Source organism: Triticum urartu, chromosome 5A (genome assembly GCF_056163025.1).
Source record: "Triticum urartu cultivar PI428250 chromosome 5A, HENAU_Tu73, whole genome shotgun sequence".
Taxonomy (NCBI): domain Eukaryota; kingdom Viridiplantae; phylum Streptophyta; class Magnoliopsida; order Poales; family Poaceae; genus Triticum; species Triticum urartu.
The window spans coordinates 335,731,420-335,743,901 of NC_141877.1; the positions used below are offsets into that span (position 1 = coordinate 335,731,420).

Genomic DNA, 12,482 nt, shown 5'->3' on the forward strand with positions numbered 1-12,482 from the left:
TGGTCAGCTGGGAGGAGAGTATCCCTATATTAATTATCCCACTCCATGGAGATGCAATATTCTTCTGATCTGCATGGCAGGTTGATGCTTGTCTTAATGTGTTTCAGGTGGCTTATTGGGTAAGCAGATATGTTGTCCTACAGAGCATCTCCTGAGGAACACACCTATATGAATTTGACTGTTAACGTCGCAGTCTGTGAGAATTGGATGTTCTTTAATAAATTCAGGAAAGGCCCTGGAGTATGACGTATACGCTCCACCCACGGGGAAGCCTTGCAGTAGCCAGTATCGGTCAAGAATTTGTGTGAAACTAGTCTCGCAGAAAACTTGTAGTTCAAGGCATAGTCCAGTATTCAAGTTGTGATCTAGTGTAGCATAAAACTCTAAGTGGAAGTTCAACTTTACAGTCTCCACTAAGCACCGGTATATAAACAATATTTTGGAACTAAATGATGAGATGTGCCAATGAGACTTTGTGGGGGATTGTTGGAAATTGTTAGTAGGCCCTTGGCCCAAAGCCCAACTAAAAATTTGAAATTCTCATGGCCCATTCATGCATGACTGTGAGTGGTGTGAGTGGGACTAAAATTTAGTGCCACCCCGAAAGTTGAGTGGGAGTTGCACCTCTTTATAAGCTGAGCTCTTCTAGCACTTGTATGAGCATAAGAAGATGATACCTACACGCGCGCTCCTCCTCCACGCTCACCACGCCGGGTTTTGGGAATGAGCTGAGCTGAGGACAAAGCTATGCACGTTGTCTATATTGTTGTTGTTCAGAAAAATTAATGAGTCACTAATTAATGATTAATTGATGTGTTAATTACTGAACCGTTTCCGATTCTTTTGAATCACGACTTGAACGTGGGATTTACTCCCACGACCTACCCAACCCGTATTATATAGTCAGGCAGACGTCTACCCTAACTGCTGTCACAGCATATGGTTTCACACCATTCCAGATCATTACGCCACCATGCAATTCTTCTTCATCCCTCCTTCCGGCGTGCACCACGAGAAGGGACAACAGGCCTGCGGAACCCCGCCTCTCGTGATCTTGTACGGGAGAGGGTGATCAGGTTTTTGGGGAGCGCACTCGCACGACTGCTGACAGCGACGACTTCGCCAACGACGACTTCTTCCCCGATCTCGGCAACCTCTTCATCAACGACATGGCCGTCAACCTCAACACCGATGATTCTGCTCCCACCGCCGTCCTCCTTGTACGAGATCGTGCTAGAAATCTTATTTCTAGTCTGTGCCCTAGATTCGATCTGTTCACCTACTAGTCTGCATGATTAGTTTAATCTCAATTATTGTCGTCATGATTTATTTACTATTTATTAGGGTTAAATCTCATACGTAATAATTTGTTCATATATTCAACAAACTGGACGTTAAATGGGGCTGTTAGCTGAAATCCAATAGCGTTTGTGGAGAACGTAAACACCAAGACGTGGCTAGGGGTAGTATAGAGCAGGTATCCTAGGATGCGCTACAGTGTGAAAGCGGCGGGAGTTAGATGCCACTGAAAAGAACAAGACAAGAAAATCAGTGCAAGAGGAACAAGAAGTGCGTATAGATTCTGTCATCATTGAGCAAATTAAATTGCCGGAAGCTTGGCTTACAATGTTACACTCGATAGATATTTTTAGTGCCAGTCCTTTCTCATGCGCTAGCGATAGCCACTAAACAGAGATTCATATCATATATTAGTGCTGTATTTAACTAGAAAGGAGAAATTTGGAGGTAGAGTCAGCGGCGTAATAATAATCATGCCACTTGTATTGATTAAATAAAAGAAAGAATATATAGTCCAATTGGTTCATCAACTTTTAACACTACAAATTAAGGAGCGAGGTCTGATAAAAAAAATTAAGGAGCGAGGTGGCGAGGAAGCTGAGCAGCTTAGGAGGAGGCGATGAGCAAGGTGGAGATGGGTGAGGAGGAACAAGAACAAGAAGGTACAGCAGTAGATGATCCAGAGAAGAAGACGAACAAGGCGTCAGCTGCGGGCACTCTCTCGCTGCCGTCGCCGTCCATGAGGGAGGCACTCTCCTTGTCTCTGAGAGAGCAACACCACGACGAAGAGGTAGAGCTCAAATGGGCAGCCATCGAGCGGCTGCCCACCCGGGACAGGCTCCACATCTCGCTCCCTCTCCATGCCAACGCCACTCATCCGTTGGAGCCGGTGGACGTGCGCCGGCTGGGGGCGGCGGACCGGCGGGAGCTGGTGCACACCCTCATCACCGACATCCACAAGGACAACCTCCGCCTGCTCCGACACCAGCGCCGTAGGATGGACAGGGTCGGCGTGCGGCAGCCCACGGTGGAGGTCCGCTGGCGGAACCTGCATGTCGACGCCGAGTGCCAGGTCGTCGATGGCAAGCCGCTCCCCACGCTCCTCAATTCCGCCATCTCCACACTCTCGGTAATCCATTCGTTAAACTCGCCGCTCTTCTCTTCTCTTCTCCACTGCCGGACTGCCGGACTGCCGGAGGTATTGGCTATCGAATAGTAAGATTTTTTTACCAACTCGCGCTTACCATGGTTACTGCCAGATACCGTCCAACTACCGCTAGAAATATTTCAAAAGAATTTTAAATTCAAAATTCTGTACCATATAGTACTAATAGATAGGGAAAAGATTAGAGTCTGCGTACTTCCACCGCTCGCGCAGCCGTCATACAAATTTGATCAGCCGACGCACAACCGGACAGGACTTCACCGTTGGACGCATGCCTCTGTCACTTAGGCCCCGTTTGATAGCTCAACTTTTTCTAAATATTATGATATGAGAATACTATAGTTTTTTAAAATACCATGGTTTTAATTACCGTGAGTTGTTTGGCAACAATAAAAAATTGTAGTATTGAAACTATAGTATTGTCAAAACTGTGATATTTTCTCTGCATTAAAAAAAGAACCCTGGACCTTTTTTTAAAAAACAGAGCATGCAAAGAAAACAAAACTCTTCGTTATCGCCTTCCTCGCTCCCAAGCTGCCGCCGGCCGGAAAATCGTTGGCCATGGAACAAACCAACAGAAAGGAATGAAAAAAAAATGGTGTCCTTTCTGCTCCCACTTGCGCTCCTCCTCTCGTCGTACGCGCTGTGCATCAGGTTGCCCCCCGAGCAACTCATGCCCAGATTGCTCATGCAATAGTCACGCACGCTGCTGGCTGGAGACTGCTCATGCCGTTGTGTACGATCATGGCCATACCGTACGTGTGCAGCTCTACCATCTCACGTCCTTGCTCGCCGCGGCTTGCCGTGCATGCTCTGCTCCCAAATGCCGCCCCATTCCTCAGTGCGCCGTGCTCGCTGCTGCCGGCCAAGCTGCAGCCGAGCCAGAGCGACACCGCGCGCTTCCGTGCCGCGCCGCTGTGCTGCGACCACCGCTGATGCATAGCATGTCGCTGGGTCTGATTATGCATGACCGTTCAATTCGCGGTCAGCTAATTCTTGCATGTTTGCAACTGCTATGAAACAGCTAGCTAGCCACTTTACGTCGTTGTAAACATGCACCAGCCAAACACTGTTACAATATTTCCAATACTACGAAATACTTTGATATCTCAAAACTGTGATATCTAGTACCTATAGACAAAAATACTGCAGTTTTTCAATACTATAGTTTCTGCAGTACTTCGCTATCAAACACAGACTTACAGTTTTTTTGTAACATTATCTGTATTGCAGAAATCCTTTCACAATAACACTCATATTGCAAAAAAAAGTTAAGACAAAAAAAATCGGTAACATCAGCTATGTTGCAGAAGTCCTGCAGCAACAACACCCATATTAGCAAAAAATTAAGTCAAAAAAATTCTGCAACACTATTTGTATTACGGAAGTTCTTCCGCACACTCATAAAAAAAATTCTACAACAGAACCTTTGTTCCAAAAATTTCTACAACAAGAAATCGATTGCAAAGGATTCTGCAGCACTCGCTTTGTTGCAATGGTGGGAAGGGACGGGCCGCTGGATAGCCCTGGTCGAATGGATGCAGAGGTGGCGGATCTTTAAAAGATCCACCGGCTGACGTGTAGGGTCGCCTTAATAGATAGGTATTGAAGGAAAATATTATTTGGCTCTCCTGAACCTAATAGGAGAGAAAATATACGAAAAAGGTAAAACAATTTCGAAACTTTTTTGTAAAAAAATTGACATTCTGTTGTACTCGTATAAAAGGTTTCGCGAAGAAAAAATCCCGTCAACTTCAAGGCAGAAAAAGAAATTCAAAGACAAAATGTCTGAGTAGTAATATGTTATACTGTTGATTCTGTTCAGTATTAAACTCAATGTTTACGGAAACTATATGCTAGCACAGTGATAGTTTCTTTTTTTGCGAAAAGGACCTCTGGTTTATATTGCAACCGAACAGTGGTACAAAGCACCCCAACAAGATAAGAAAATACAAACAGGTCCCTGGGGAACCAACCCACTCCTCCAACCATCGCAGGCTGCCGAGGCGCCGCCGTTGCTGCTGTCGCCGCTCCCACACAGAGCCGGCATGACCTTGGAATTTGCAGATGGATTGAACACAGACGAGAAGTCTTCAACCTCGGCCCTAGAGGACCAGCATGGCGGAAAGAGAAGAAGGACGACCATCAGTAAACCACACCAGCGACAATACATCTCAGAAATCCTTGGAGCACCCCCACAAGCACATGACCCTGCCTCTGCATCGACGATAGGGAAGACGTCGACACCATGACGAAGAGGGGGGAGAGCGAATCCCAGAAGGCCAGGACGCCGACGTCGCTTTGCCGCCCAGCCCGAGGAACGAAGAACTCCAGCAGTCCAAAGACCCCCGAGGGGCAATATCATCCCACAGATCGCCAATGCCTCGAACGAACTTGAGATCCAAACCACCACTCGATCCGTAGATCAGCGGAGAGCAGCGCCGTCCACATGCCAGCACCACCAGCACCGGCAAGGAGAGGGAAGAATGGCGGATTTATTTTCCCAGAACGGCGACGAACCCCTCCTTAAGTTGACACCGTCGGCCACTTTTCCTAAGCTATCTACACATCGGAAGCTAAGGAACGGGATCCCCACCTCCTCCCGCCACCAGAGCGAGCGGAGGAGGCCGGGATCCGCGCCCTCGCCGGTGGGATCTGCGGATTTCTTTGGTCGCTCCATTTCTCCTCACAAAGCACTCACTTAATTTATTTATCTAGTACAGTGATAGCTAACCCGTTGAGGCCAGTGGCGAAGGTAAAGAAAAAACCTGGGCGGGCCAACTTAAAGAAGGAACAAAAATATTCAAATTATAAATCATACTACCAGTTACGGTAGGGATCAGGCTGTGTCGGGATATTTTTTGTCATCCAATGGCACTCGTCAAAAATGTTTGGACATGTCCGAACGTCTAAAATCTCATAAATCGGAATCAAACATAGAGAAAATTTGCAGCCGTTCGGATGTCTGCCACATGTGCATTTGACACGTTCGGCCCACCCAAAACCTCCTCCGACACGTCCGCTCATGAACCCTCTGAAATCGTTGTCCGCATTCATGTCGCTCAGAGCGGACCCGACTCTACGACCGTCTATCCACATTGATGCCGGCTAGACGAACGTGACCGGAGAGCTGACCATGAAAGCATTCATGCAGATGCGGCGACCGAGAAGCCTAACCCGGTCGTTGTGCCCTCATTGAAACAACGCCAGTTTGCTTGCCCCAACTATTTAAGTCAGACGGTGAACGCAATGCTCTACCCACACCATCGTTGCTCCTCTCCTCTGCACACCTCCGCAAATGGGTCATCATGATGTGCAAGTTCGACGACAACAAGTGTTTCGAGACACGCCCCTTCGGATCCGCGCGAAAGCTATGGTTCCTGGCGTCGCCGCCCACGGTCTTCAGGCTCGTTGGCGTCGCCCGCTCCCATGGTCAAAACTAAGGTGCTCTCATCAGACGACGAGGAACGACGGAGTCACCCCTCCTCACCAAGTTTGCGCGAGCGGACGAGGAGTATGTGCGGAAGCTCGAGCCACAGCTCGAGTGGTCGCGCTTCCACCATGGTTTGATGTTCCCGGTCTCGCCCAACCACAGCGCCTAAATCAGGGCATCGTGTCAAGGAGGGGTTGCGCGTCAAGGCAAAGCCCTCAACCCACCATGCAGCCGTCTCTGCCACAGAAAGGAGGTGGCAACGGCGCCGTCAGCAGTCTAGGAGCCAGTGGTACTTGGTCGCCGTCAACAAGGAGCAGGCGCTCTCCCCAACGATCGTCAACACGGGCATCCACGTCGCCTACTAGCTCGATGGCGGTGGCCTCCGAGGTGGCACAAAACATCAGGCGTTGTTTGCGGGGTCAGAAGTCACGTCGAGATGGGTCCTCATGGACCCCGCGCTTGCACGGGCGTAGCCAATCGACCAGTCCAAGACCACCACGGAGAGCTACGTTCATAGCCGGTGCCAGATCAGCGGCTAGCTCCTCAGAGTGGGTTTGAGGAGTCCGAGCACTTGGTTTGGCTCAAGGCGGACGGCGCAGGGCGAAGTCCACTTTCGCGACCGATTGACGTTGTTAGGCCAAGGCGACCAAGGCTCTGCGCCAAGCGGAGAGGCTGAGCGGATGCGCCGCGAGCACGCAACGACGATTGACTAGGGTTGTTGCGACGCCTGACGGCTCCGGCCACTGGAGCCACTGCTTGGCCTGTTTGGCACGCCCGCATTGACACAACTCACCGTTTGGCCTATCTTGCACCCACTATTTAAACGCGGCCTTGCCCGGCACGATCCACATGCACACCACGTTCGCTTTCAATCTTTCTCCGTGCACCACCTCCGTCATGAAGGGGGGACTTGAGCTTTGAGCCTGTCCATGGCCATATGAGCTGGGCTTGGATGTGCAAATGCCTTTTTTTTCTTTTTCGCAACAAGGATTTTGTTATGGCTTTTGCAATAGCCGTGGTGTTGCAAACAACGGTGGCAAATGACAATGGTGCTCAACAACAACATCATAGATGAGTCAACGACGGTTATTTTTTTTAACATCACCTTTGTTGTAAAAAAAATTTGCAACATCATCAGCTATGTTGCAATGTGTTGAAGAGGTGATGGTGTTTTTATAACATGATCTCTGTTGCAAAGGTTTCTTTAACATCACCTATATTGTGAAATTTTCCACAAAATCACTTTCATTGCGATTGTAAAAGACACTTGACCGCTTGATGACGTCAGATCCGACGGCTGGCGACCTGGCCACCGACGGACGTGCACGCCCTTGTTTTTTTGCATGTGTTTTCGGACTGTAGCGAACCGGACCCGAGCTGGTCCTGGTCCGCGCCCAGCCACGACCGGACCGCACCGGACGGACGAGCCCCGCCATGCTCCGCATCCGGCAGCCGCGCGAGAACAAGGGCGCCGCCGCTCGACCCCAACGATCCCGAGGAGGGCCTCTAGCGGCCACAGCCAGCCAGCGCGGCGGCCACCACGGGCCGTATGACGCGAGGCACCAGCCGGCGGGGTCCCGGGCTCGGTCCGCCTCTCCTCCTCAATCTCCTCGCCGGCGACACGCTCAACAGGGCACCTTCGTGCTCCTCTCGGGCCCCGCTGCGGTTGACTCCTCCGTCCTCTCCTTCCCCTCCCTCCCTCCCCACGTCGTGCGCGCCGCGCTGCAAGCTCTGGGTAACACGAGGCGACCAGGGGCCCGCCGCCGCGCGCCGCTGCCATCACGACGGGCACAATCTCCCGCGGCCAGAGCAAGCAAGAGGCGTCAGGAGGCCGGAATGGAGTCGAAGTCGTCGGCGGCGGCAGGGCCCGCCCGGGACGGCCTCTCGCTGGACTCGATCGAGTAGTATTAAAGGGGGGAGGGGGAATGTCGCGGAGGGGAAGACAAACGTGCTGCAGGGGAGGTACCAGGTGGGGCGGGTGCTGGGGCTCGTCCGCGGCGGCGGTCTTCGCCCGGATCTCCGCACCGGCCGCCTCCAGTTGGGGGCCTTCATCGTGCTCTGCGGCCTCACCCACCTGCTCGCCGCCTTCACCTACGAACCCCACCCTTTCGTGCTCGTCCTGCTGCTCACCGTCGCGAAGTGCCTCACCGCCATCACGCTGCTCAGGCTCATCCCGCAGCAGCGCAGCTGCTCCGCGTCAAGGGCCGCGAGAGCCTGCTCTAGAGCAAGGCCCACGAGCTCGAGATCATGAAGCAGCAGGAGGAGGCGAGCTGGCATGTCCGGATGCTCACCCAGGCAAGAATTTGTGAATTACGAGTTGAGGAGTCACGAGTTGGAGCCGAGGTTGAGACTCGTAGACTGACGGCGACTAGTCTACACTACTGCTTGACTGTCGACTGGTAATGTAAGTACTCAACTTACAATATTCAACTACTAATTTTATATTAAATCTGCGATACTTATTTTGGGACGGGGAGTATGGTGTACAATATTTTTATAAAATAAATTGAATCGATCCTGGGGAGAAGCACAACAGTAGAGAATAGTAAGGGAGGGAGCACAACGGCTGCTGGCAATATGATGTTACCATGTTGTCTATAGTCAAGCTTATAGCCAGCAAGTACAACAGTTAGATGTATATAAGTACTATTTTCTTCATCTCAAAAAAGTCTTAATTTTGTACTAATTTTAGTACAAAGGAATACTTTATTGATACATGGCCCATCTTCCTCTCTCACAAAGTCTAACATGTGCTGCAGCCGGCTGTTAGTTTGTAGCCCGCTTCTCTTCTCTTCCTTATTCTATTTAAAGTCTTACACCCTGCCTATGTCACCTTATTATACCAAAGATGCCCTGGACGTTGTTGTTTTCTGCTATGCATGTTGCTGTTGAAAGGCTAGACTACAGAGTGGTTCTGGTTACATAATGTTACAACAACCGATTAATTTCTTCAGTTGGAATATGAGGGGTCTGAACTGCCCGGATCGACGCACTACGGTCAACTCCACGATTGCCTCGTCTTCCTGTCATATTGTATGCCTCCAAGAGACAAAACTTGACAATGTCGATCAGTTCATGGCAGCCTTTTTGGGTGGGCAGAGACTGCGCAGTTTCGCACAAAGACCGGCAAATGGCACTAGGGGAGGCATTTTACTGCTCTGGGACGATGCTCTTGTTGATGTGTCCAACATCACCTTCACAGCTTACTGTCTCTCTGCCATGGTCGGGGTGCGAGGGACCGACGTACTCTTCAAGATCACCTCCGTCTATGGCCCCACAGACCCCGCTTGCAAAGAAGCTTTCTTTGCTGAGCTCCTAAGCCAGAAACCGCCATCTGGATTGGCTTGGCTTGCCACAGGAGATTTCAACCAGATTTATAGGGCAAGAGACAAAAATAAGAGGAATGTAAACCGCAGCAGAATTAACCGTTTCCGGGCGACGGTTCAGAGTTGTGAACTCAAAGAAATCCACCTCCAAAACCGAAGATACACCTGGAGCAACGAGAGGACTGACCCAACCTTGTGCAAACTGGACTCTTTCTTTTGCAATGCCGAATGGGATGCAATTTTCAACACACGTGTCTTGAATGCACTCTCCTCCTCCCTCTCCGACCACTGCCCGCTACTGCTTGCTGATGAAAAGGGCCCGAGAAGGCCAGGAGTCCTCAAGTTCGAAAACTTTTGGGCGTCCATGCCCGGTTTCAACGAGGTGGTTCTAAGGGCGTGGAACGAAACAGTGGATCACACTGAGCCGTACCAAATCCTCTTCCACAAGCTCAGAAAGACGGCGCTCCGCCTATCCGAATGGAGCCGAGGCCTTTTCTCAAAGGCAAAAATTCACCACAAAGTTGCTCTCTTGGTTAGGGCCGTCTCTAGGAATTTGGGGCCCCGGTGCGAAATGCAAAACAAGATCCTAAATTCGGATAACTAATGAACTATTTGAATTCGAGGGGGGGCTGCCAGGCGCGCGGGGCGCATAGTGCTCCCTACTCCAGTGTTTGACTAATGCCGACGACGGTTAGTTATATAGTGCATTCGTTAGGGGTTGGACTTGTCAGACGTGGTCAGCAGATCACACATCATGTGAGATCGAGTTTTGACTGTCTACAAAAAAGAACAATTTCACCATTCAAGCATTCTCACAAACACCTTGCAAACAAATTCCCTTCATGGTATAAACTCACAATATACACTCCGTTGCAAGTAATCAGCATAAATCACAAACACAAAAAATGCATAATTATAGAAAGAGAACATCAAGAAAGAAATAACATTACGCAACAAAGGATAGGAGGGAGAGGGTCGATATCAGAGAGGTTAACTGGCTTGGGGAACAAGAAGTTGGCGACAAAGCTACCACTCCAGGGGATTCCGCAAGATGGGAATTTGGGAAAAGCTGGGTCAGAGTGGAGGAGACCGAGTCGCTGGCTGGAAGGGGAGGCTGTTGCAGAGAAGACAGGGGAGTGGCTAGGATGGGGCGCGGAAGCCTGGCAAGGGGTGCGGCAGGCCGGGTCGAGCCCTTGATCTTTGTCGTCCCGATGGAGCATGAACGGAGGAAGATAAAATGTTTTGTTTCCTTTTACGTGGAGACAGAGAAGAATTTACGTGCGTGTGCTGCGTTGGAGATTAAAAAAATAAACCGGCGGGCTCTAGCTTCTTGGGTTTTCTCATCGTAGAGCTGATTTACTTAGTTTTGTATCCCCGATCTAGGGCCCCATGATTTTGGGGGCCCTGTGCGATCGCACCTGTAGCACATGCCCCTCGACGAGCCTGCTCTTGGTGATTCTATGCCTAGACATTGCCCAAGAAAATAGGCGCTCGTTTGCCGAGGAACACGAGCTCCGATCCAGGCTCAAGAGAAGGGTCATTGCCCTCGCTGTGCTTGAACGATCACGAAAGAAGCAGTGTGCAAGAATTACCAATCTTAGGGAGGGGGACGCGAATACCAAATTCTTCCACCGCCGAGTTACTGCAAGAAGGAGAAAAAAATCATATCCATAGAATCAAGAATGATCATGGTTGGGTCACCGAACACGACGCTAAAGAGCAGATAATCCAAGACCATTTTTCCACAAGCATGAAGAGAGGTCCCAAAAGCCGCAAAGATTTCAATTGGGAGGAGCTAAATTTGGAATAGCTTGACTTGCATGGCCTTGAATCCCCGATGACAGAGAGTGAGGTCCTTGAAGCGATCAACGATATGCCAAGTGACAAGGCCCCGGGGCCGGACGGATTCACGGGCCTCTTCTTCAAGAAGTGTTGGGACGTTGTTAAGCCCGACCTCATGAGGGTTATTACTAACTTCGACACCCTCCACACCGAAAACCTGCAGTGGCTTAATTCCGCAAATGTGGTGCTCCTGTCCAAGAAGGAAGGAGCGGAGGGGATCGCCGACTATAGACCCATTAGTCTCATCCATTCGATCGCAAAAATCATTGCGAAAGTGCTCTCCCCAAGGCTTGCCCCCTACATGACAAACCTTGTGTCCAACGCCCAAAGCGCCTTCATCAAAACAAGAAGCATCCACGACAACTTCCTGTATGTTCGTAATTTTGCTCGGCGCCTTCACAAGAGCAAGACCCCTTCGCTCCTCTTCAAGCTTGATATCCGCAAGGCATTCGACACCGTCAAATGGGAGTACTTGCTCGATCTACTCCAACGGCGAGGGTTCCCAAGCAAATTTAGGAACTGGATTGCGGCCCTCCTTACCTCATCGTCCTCAAGGATCATTCTCAACGGGATTGCTGGCAGCCCAATCAAGCATGGCCAGGGCCTCCGGCAAGGGGACCCCATATCCCCATTTCTCTTCGTCATCGCCATTGACCCGCTACAAAAAATTTTTGAGCTGGCTACGAGAAAGGGGCTCCTACATAAAATCAGGGGAAGAGGACCTATGATGAGGACATCTCTCTACGCGGACGACGCGGTAGTCTTCCTGGCTCCAATCAAAAGGGATGTGGACAACCTTGCAAACATTTTGCGGGGCTTCGGGGAGGTCACGGGCCTTTGCACCAACTTCCACAATAGTTCGTTTGTGCCCATCCGCTGCAACCATCTCGACTTGGGTATTTTAACCCAAGGTTTGCCGGCAATGCGGACGTCCTTCCCTTTGCGCTACCTGGGACTCCCCCTATCCGTTTGGAAGCTAAAGTTGGTGGATCTTCAATTCCTGGTGGATAAGGTTGCAAGCAAGCTAACAACTTATGAGGGACAAAATATCACAACCATTGGACGAACGACTCTTGTCAAGTCTGTAATCACCTCCCAACTCGTCTACCCCGCCACGCCGTTGGTCATCCCGCAAACCATCCTTCACAATGTAAATAAGCTTGAGAGAGCTTTTCTTTGGTCTGGCGCAGACAAGACGACAGGGGCAAAATGCAAGGTAAATTGGGAGATTGTCTGTCGGCCTCTCGAGTATGGGGGACTCGGGGTGCTCAACACCGACAAGTTCACGCGTGCTCTCCGGTTGCGCTGGCCATGGTATGAATGGAAGGAGCCCGCCAAAATGTGGGTGGGATTGGGAAACCCGTGTGATGTGGAGGACCTCAATTTCTTCTATGCATCCACCACTATCACAGTCGGT

General features: G+C 50.4%; 1 protein-coding gene and 1 pseudogene across 4 annotated transcripts in view; both read left to right on the forward strand.

Moving 5' to 3' along the window:
• Positions 1-1,858: 1,858 nt before the first annotated feature.
• LOC125508828 (ABC transporter G family member 41) overlaps positions 1,859-12,482 on the forward strand; it is a 53,908-nt gene continuing 43,284 nt past the window's right edge. For 3 of the 4 annotated variants that reach the window (XM_048673620.2, XM_087526003.1, XM_087526004.1), the window contains exon 1: positions 1,859-2,428. In XM_048673620.2, the coding sequence (XP_048529577.2) occupies positions 1,919-2,428 (510 nt within the window). In that variant the 5' untranslated portion in view covers positions 1,859-1,918. Of the gene's footprint in view, positions 2,429-8,162; positions 8,302-12,482 lie in introns of those variants that run through there. The other variant, XM_087526005.1, reaches the window with a different exon arrangement.
• On the forward strand, positions 7,690-8,148 carry LOC125531535 (uncharacterized; annotated as a pseudogene).